Genomic DNA, 8,338 nt, shown 5'->3' on the forward strand with positions numbered 1-8,338 from the left:
CCAATATTATTCCCTCTCTACATCTCTCAGGACCAACAAATAACAATACAGGAGCATTTATCCCAAGGTAATCCCAGTGACACAAGATTTAGTGTGTGGCCCTGTTGTTTCCTAAACATTTGTTTTCATTTGACTTAATATTTTCAGTGTCCGAGCAGTTATTATCTACATAACTGAAACACGAATCAACATAACATCACAAGAATGCTTTTCAAAACCAATGAGATTGTGTCTAAATGAAGGTTTGGCATCTTTATGCAGAGATTATAACAACAAACAATTTAATCTCTTTATGTGTACTCATTTCCTTGTTACAAGCCTTGGCTGCAGAGAAACTGAAACTATACTAGATAATAAGATGTGAGAAAAATAAATGCGTTTGAGTCAAAACTAACTTTTAATGCTGCAAATTAATGTTTTAAAGGTCATGAAGGTATGAAGAGGTAGAATGAATACTGAAAGCAAAACCTGGTGTGAAGACATAACGTTATTTGGAAATGTGTGGACCTATGCTGTAGCTCGTTAACCGTGAACCTTTAACAACAACTAAGACAGCAACAGTTTAAACATTAGTGACCTCTCAGGCTGAAACTAATCTCAGTTAAAATCAACATACTACTAAATGTGTAGCACTGATCTTCTCCAATGACAGCTCGGCATTGGGTGCCAGCTTGGAGGAGCGCACGTTTTAAACTCTCCCGGTGTTACAACAGAGGACAAATCTATCAATAAGCACGTTTAATATACTCTATAATAGTTTCTAGGCCACTGAAGGGACTGTGGTTGTTGTATCCAGAGGATTTTACCCCCTGAAGTAACAACTGTCAGTTACATTCATGAGGAAATCTCCTTACCTTTCCTCAAACACTTCATCCAGTGTCGCACAATCAAGCTGTGGTACTTCTTGTTGTCGATGCACCACACCGACAGTCCTTGAATTGAATCCATCGTGTTTGTGACATTTTGAAACCTCCTGTCTAGAGTAGCCTCTAAAGAGCCGCCAGACGCGGCTGCTGCTCCCGCTGCCATGTCCGGAGAAACTCGCTCGTTCTCCGTTAGCCGGGGCTAGCACTTAGCTTAGCATGCTAACTTAGCGTCGCAGAGATGTTGCCACATTCAGTAGCCGCTCAGCCATTGTAGTGTTAAAAACATTAAATGCGCGATGTGTTGTTTTCAGTCAGTCTGTCCCTTTAGAAAACATCCACCTCTTTCGCAGCTACAGCTTTATAAAATTGGCAATTTACCGCTAGGACTTAGCGCCTTACGACATCCTGGATGTCTGTTTACTCGTTGCTGGTAGAGCGGTAAAGGGCACTTCCGTGAAAACGACGTGATTATGGCGCCACCCAGCGTCACGGAAGACGCTGAATGTTTGTTATCGCCACCTGCAGGTGACAAAGGGGAGTGTTGGAAGGGGAATTTACTGTAGATGTTTTACTTGAAGTTAATGTTTATAGTTTATAAACTATGTTTAGAATATAAATATGCAGAATAATTTGGACTGCGAGTGTATTTAACTCCAAACATCAACAAACAAGCTGCTTTTTGATGAACCACATTATTTAATATATAAAAATATGTGCATGTATCAACCACTTCCCAATAATGGCAATTTTATTATAAGAATCTAACCAACTAACAAAAAGAACAAAAACTAAAACATAAGAAACTAAAAAAAAAGGAAAATTAACAACATAGCCTACAACAGGGGAATAAACATTTTACTCTACTTTCAGTGTTCTTCTATTTCACAAATGTTTCACAGATCTGTAACCCAGCACGGTAAAACGTGTACTGTGCTGCCTTTATTGAACCAAAACAACACTACACTATTGTTCTCCACTATTTCCATTTTGAATAGCCTAACCCCAGGCTAATGAAAATGACCAACAATGAAGCCTGAGGAAGATGTACATGTACACAGCTGCAAATTTGGTTTGCAATGACATATGTGGTGAAATGATCATTTTACCATCATGTTTATGTATGTAAATCGTATAAGTAAGGCTGACTGGTGACAAACTACCAGAGATGAAACGCCATTCAACATGAATGATATTCCATAGCCAAGTGCCCTAATGCTATGAGTTCAGCAAAGGAAATAGTTTTATCACATGTCAATGATATTATTCCTTGGTACATAATCCATAGTAAAGCACTTTGAATGATACAAATTTCCTAACGGCATGGTAGTAATACAAATCCATTTTAAATGGGACACAGATGTTGATCTTGGCCTTCACAATGACACACAGTATTTGAGGCATTTTGTGTTAACCACGAGCTAAAGAAATTACAAGCTTTCCTATGAAGTGTTTGACTTAACTATGTATAAAACACTTTTTAACTGCACAAGTCTGCAGATGGGATAAGATACTAATCGTTTTAAACAAAGCTCTGGTGGTGAATAATACCACAATTCTGTTGGTAACAGGTGTGTAACATTGTCATCCAAAGTGCAGATCCACTAATTCTAATTCACACACACAAGCCAAAATATCATTCCTGTTTACTCCTCCATAAAAAAGGTGTAATAACATATTACATCAGTCTTTTTAACCAAAACAGGTCATCTCACTGACTACATAAATGAATAACATCCAACCAAGCATATCATTTCTTTATCCAACTGTAAAAAACACTTTTACACTAAATGCAGCTACAAGTTTTGGGCATATGATAGATAATGCAGAATTGTCTTGCTTTAGCACACTTTAACAGCAGTGTTGTGCCGTTGCTCTACCTCACACTGCAATCAACAAGGCAGTTAATAACAAGTCTAACCTTCCCAAATGTCATTTTTAATGATCTGTCTACATAATTAAATGTATTGTAAATGCACCTGTGCTACAACTAACAACTATTTTCACTATAAATTAAGATCTCAATAGGCCTCTGGATTCATCATCTCATGATTCATGAAACAGAAACTAGTGCAAAATGTTCAGAGCACAAGATGAAACCAACAGAAAGTATGAATATGTGAAAATAAAAAAGCTATATTTCATCACACGCAAGAACGATGAACAAGCAAATAGGATATTGTTGCTTGAAAATAAATATTTTACAAACAACCGAGTACAAAATGTTGAAACTATGCCAGCAATAATCCTCTGTTTCCTTATTTTCATAAGGGTGACATCTGGTACTTCTAATTTTCACCAGTGGTATAAAACCCCTAAACTATCACCACTGCATTCCATAATCTGAAAAAATAAAACTTGACTGCTTTAACACATTACATATGTAAAGCATTCCCAATGTATTTTAAGTTAGTGAAAGTTAACATATACAAAAGTGATCCTCTTACACATAAACAATGTACAGTTCCTGGTAATATAGTGCAACAACCCATGTGCAATCCAGATCAACTCTGAGTGCTTCTCATTTGTCCTAAATGTCTGCTTGCATTTTAGTTCAACTGGGGTGAGAGCCGAGGAAACGATGTGAGGGGGGAGAAATCGAGTAAACATGTTTTTAATGAAATGAGACATCCCTTCCTTACACTGTTAGCAGATCCATCAAGTTTGAAATGCTACTACTCAGACAGAGTCACCAGTAATACTCTGTTAAAAAAGAATCTCTTGTAGTTTGTGGACATTGTTTAGTAATATACATGTTTTAGGGAAAGTAAACATTATTTAAATATTGCATATCTAAATATTCTTTCTATTCTTTCTATTCCCTTACTCACAGATATGTAATTAAAATATTCATACTACTGACAGATTAGTGTTTCTCCCTCTGCTTCTTCATTAATCAGACCTTCATTTTACATTAATCCAGTTGTTTTAACCAACCGTCGAATCAGGGTACAAGTAAAAGTTCAGCTTTGTGCTGCTATGACAGCTGAGTTGAATCTGGTATTTGCTGTGGTATAAAACATCTGCAGTGTCCAATGATTTAGTCACGTCAACAGAGTTCTAATAAAAAGTTGTGGCGTTGTATCTGTCTGATAACATACGTCCACAACGGATGGTCTCTCAAGCCTCACTCAACTCCCCTACGCAGTCCTCTTGCTCCTCCGAACAGACGTGACTTGACAGACTGGAACGCGAGTGAGCAATGAGTGAAATAAGGTGATGAGACGCACTCCCTGCATCTCTCCTCCTCCAGTTTTACGTGCCTTGCAGCCATTGCAGACTGGAGCTACGCCTAACATTATGCTTATGTAATGAAACCCGCCCTCTGCCTTCACTCTGGCTGGCATGCTGCAGCACCTCCACGTGGTAGCAAGGTCGGTTAAGGCCAGCTAGGGTGAGTCATCTGTAGTAATGGAGTCACTTGAGGACACCGAGCTGTCCTGCGTAGCCGGGCTGCAACAGGGGGAGGGCAGAGAAATCTGAGACTGTTTCCGATTCTCATTTTCTCTCCTACTGTGAAAATATGGTCTGCTTAAAGCACCATTGCTGTCTGTAAACTCGTTTCTAGCTGTACAGCTGTTCCCAGATGGTTTCACTGCTTCGTCCTCGAGAATTTTCCGTCTTTTAGGTGGCCCAGGTAAACATGTGGAAACAGCGTGGAGTGACACTGAAGCCTGGCAGCTCCCGTGTTTTTCATGTTGATGGTGCTTGGTTGGGACTTTGCCAGTGTCCTCAGGGTTAGACCAGCTCAGTTTTCTTTTCTGGAATGGAAAAGTAAAACTAAAAATAACAACCATAACAAACCAAGGTCTTGATGGAAAACTACTGTTCGTCCCAACCACACTATAACAAATCGTATTATCTTGTAAACATGACCTTGACTGCTATCAAAGATACATAATACTTTCGATCCTCCTCTTTACATACTTTATTTAGTTCACCCAAATCTTTACAGCACTGTTGTTCATAATTGTTTTATCTTTATTCTTTTGTCTAACTTTATTTCACACATTTCTTAATTAAATACTAAAGAATGTTTAGTATTGTTTTTTTTTTTTTTTCTGTTGGTCATGAGCTTCATGGTTTGATAAATGCACACTTGTAAAGTCATGTAGTGCTCACCTTAACTGGCATGTGGAGCTGATTTTGGTGCCAGTTTTGTGAAAGCCTGAGCGTGGTGGTCTGGTTTGGTGTGTGTGTGGACTGACAAGTCACCTGAGGGAACCACATTTTAAGCATCATTTCTATCTGCAGCAGATTTTGGAGGTACTTCTCACTGCAGAAATAAACAGAAACAGTTTAGGAATAAGCTTTAATGATAATGCAGAGAATGGTTGACAACATCCCCATTTTCACTAATGTTATAATATCAGATATGAGACTTATCTTACCCCATTTCAGGTTTCTGTAGAATTCCAAGAATTCTCTGTAATCTATCTATGGCAACACTCTGCTGGAAACTGGTTAAACCTGCCAACAACATCAATATAAAATCCAAATGTCAAGGCAAGTAAACAATTTCATTAAAGGCTGGGATGCACTAAAATGTGGGAGGAGATAATAATGATATTAATTATTGTTCAACCACACACCTTTGTCAAATCGTCCTGTCTTAAGTCCATGTAGAAGCTCAAGCAAAGGACGAATAAACCTGTGCAAATCTGCACACTGAAAAAATAAAGAGAAAGACAAGGTTTACTACTACAGCTGACAGTATAATACTGAAGCAAAAACCTGGGAATCAGTTTAAACATGGTCACCTTTTGAGCAAAAGCCAGGTCCCCTGGTGTCGCACATGATGATCCTAATGTGGCAGCTCCAGGAGAAGAGGCTGAATTGGGATGCTCAGTTTCATTGTGGCAGTGTTTGTACTTGTCATACTTAGACTTGGAGTGAGGTTCTGGTTGACCCGCGAAACCAAGGTAATTTGCAGATACTGTTATTCCTTCGTTAGCAGAGAGGGACTTTGCTCTTCCACTGTACCCCTCTGCCTCTGAGAAGACATCTGCCTCATCCTCAGTCTGGTCACTCTCACTGAGGAGAAAGCTTGAGGCGGACGGTGGCGAGTCATAACATGCCCATTTGGAAGAATTGCCCAGTGAATTCATCTGTGGAGACAAGAAGATAACAGATGACAAAAGATGAGGGTGAGAAACAACTATAAGTTAAATATTATATGGAAAATAGTTTCGGCACTGATCACAGAAGTTGCATATGTAGTACTTTTTGTTTGTTTATTCCAATTGTGTAAATGATAACATATTAAAAAATTCCATCAGCAGGGTCAAATTTCTTTTATGTGATCCTAGGTTAATAAAAGATTCTTTTTGTCTTCTACTTGTGTCTCGTTTCACGTTTCTGGCTTATGGAATGTCTTTGCAATTTGATTACTGTTTTCATATTACTGCTTTTAAAGATAACCGCTATCACATGTACAATTTATGAATTAAAAAAAAAAAGAATAGATTTCCTGAACAGCAGAAATATTGCACTTGACAAATCTCTGAGTTTACTTTAGTGTAATTATGCCACCGTAGACATACAGTACATGAAGTTCTTCATCTGACAAATACCAAAGGGTAGTTTTACAGTATGTAGAGAAGCCTGTGGCTCTGCTAAATTGTAAAGGCTGTGGGCAGATTGTTGTCTGTTGAATCCAACCACTGACCATAGCCGGTAAATGTGATGTCACTATTTTAAACTGAGCACCATCTTTGGAACAAAATGCACTAACAGAAAGCTTTTTCATTTTATACTGTGTGCCACATTCTAACTCCTTTTGAGATGCCCCACTCCCTCATTTAAAGTCTATCAACAAGCTCTAAAATCTGATTTATACTGTACATCATTGCAGTATACACCAAAACACTAAAAGGCTTAATTTTACCATAATCCACTTTAGAATAGTTAATAAAAGTTAAGTTAATAAAAGAAAAGAATCCAGAGACAACACAGCTGTTTTACACAATGCAGATTAAAATCTACTATGCGACCACACGTCCTGTCACGACTATTATGGGAATACATAAAAACAAACATGCCAGTTCAGATTTGAAATAACTTGCTGGTTAATATATTGACATTCCCCTAAAAACAGAAAAAGGCAAAAAAAAAAAAAAAAAAAAAAAATTGCCTTGCCTGGCAATTTTTTTTTTGTTTGTTTTGAAAAATGTGACTCTTACCTTCTAACTGGAGGAGAATCTGATTCGCAAAAACGCCCAAACAAAACTGCAACGCTTGTGAAGGCACGTTGCGGCTTTTTAAACGCGTCGAACAATTTAAAGCCTTATAGCTGTAGTCTCAGCGGAGCAATCGGCTGTGTTTGCGAGCAGCGACGTGTTGATGAAGCCTGATACCCAGCCTCTCAGTGCCTCTCAGTGCCTCCCTGTCTCTCGTCTCTCCGCTCGTGTTTCGTTTACTTTGTCAGAGCTCCAACCTGCACAGAAAGTACTCGGACCCTACACGTGCTGAATAAGTACAGGGCCGCGATTGGCCGGGGAGAGGCACGGCGGCTCCTCATTGGTCCGGGGGCTCGACCAATTGGCGGCGCCGGCGGCGCCGATTGGCTGATAAACGCGTGGCTCCCACGTCGCTGTCGACAGCGGCACGTGCGGGTGGTGTGGCTGGAGAACGAGCAGCGGAGCACGCGGCAGCCCGCATCTGCGTGAAGCGCTGCTCCGCAAATTAGGTAACGTTTGGCCTGGTTCAGTGGAGCTGCTGCAGCAACACATGTGAGGACAACAAGTCCGCCGGCGTGCACTGGTTTTACACACCCTGTCCTGTTTGTTTGTTTGTTTGTTTGTTTGTTGCCCCCCCCCTGTGATTCTCTAAAAACACACACCTGTGTTGAGATGGATCAACACAACATGGTAAATGACCCCCGACTCCTCCTCTATGGGACTCACAGAATGCAAAAGACACATAATAAATACAAACAAGATATTATTTATATTTATTGCTGTTTAATTTGTGCTCATTTTTTTTTATCAATGTGTATCTTAACAGTCATTTTATGCCTATGTTAGGACAACATGTGCAAAACAGCCACAGCCTCCTGTCCTCTTGGTCCTCTGGACCTATCTCCAATATCTTCTCAGTTATCTATATACAGGCTCCAACGGTATCTCCATACACAATACAGAGACTGATATAAAACATTTTAGTGGTAAATAGATCTGTTTCTATGGCTGGATCATCCTCCTAAAGCCCCTGGATTTTTCTTTGTGTCCTTGTTGTTTATCACTTTATTGGTTTTAGGCAATAATTTGTCATAAAACATCACCTGATCATCACCTAAGTCAAGAGTATTAATACATATGATGTGCCTAAAATAATAATACAAAACGATTCTGATCTTTCATGTCTTTATTGAGAACAACCATAAGGCCACTGATATTTTTTTTTTATCTCATCATCTTTCCTGACAGTTTATTCACTAGTTTTGCATTTGGCTAGGGTGAGTGTCACTGCTGGTA

At 39.2% G+C, this 8,338-nt stretch overlaps 2 protein-coding genes across 4 annotated transcripts in view; both read right to left on the reverse strand.

Annotated features, from left to right (window-relative positions):
- celf3a (cugbp, Elav-like family member 3a) overlaps window positions 1-1,306 on the reverse strand; it is a 40,874-nt gene extending 39,568 nt beyond the window's left edge. For all 3 annotated transcript variants that reach the window (XR_003297984.1, XR_003297985.1, XR_003297983.1), the window contains exon 1: window positions 855-1,306. The gene's annotated coding sequence lies outside the window, so the exon portion shown is untranslated. The remainder of the gene's footprint in view (window positions 1-854) is intronic.
- Window positions 1,307-1,550: 244 nt separating this feature from the next.
- On the reverse strand, window positions 1,551-7,293 carry ciarta (circadian associated repressor of transcription a). The gene is made up of 6 exons (XM_026348993.1): window positions 7,046-7,293; window positions 5,624-5,971; window positions 5,456-5,531; window positions 5,255-5,333; window positions 4,986-5,139; window positions 1,551-4,624 (listed from the first exon to the last, which is right to left on the reverse strand). The coding sequence occupies exons 2-6, from the start codon at window positions 5,969-5,971 to the stop codon at window positions 4,253-4,255; spliced, it is 1,029 nt and encodes a 342-aa protein (XP_026204778.1). The 5' UTR covers window positions 7,046-7,293; the 3' UTR covers window positions 1,551-4,252.
- Window positions 7,294-8,338: the final 1,045 nt, after the last annotated feature.

The sequence above is a fragment of the Anabas testudineus genome, chromosome 11 (assembly GCF_900324465.2).
Source record: "Anabas testudineus chromosome 11, fAnaTes1.2, whole genome shotgun sequence".
NCBI classification, from domain to species: domain Eukaryota; kingdom Metazoa; phylum Chordata; class Actinopteri; order Anabantiformes; family Anabantidae; genus Anabas; species Anabas testudineus.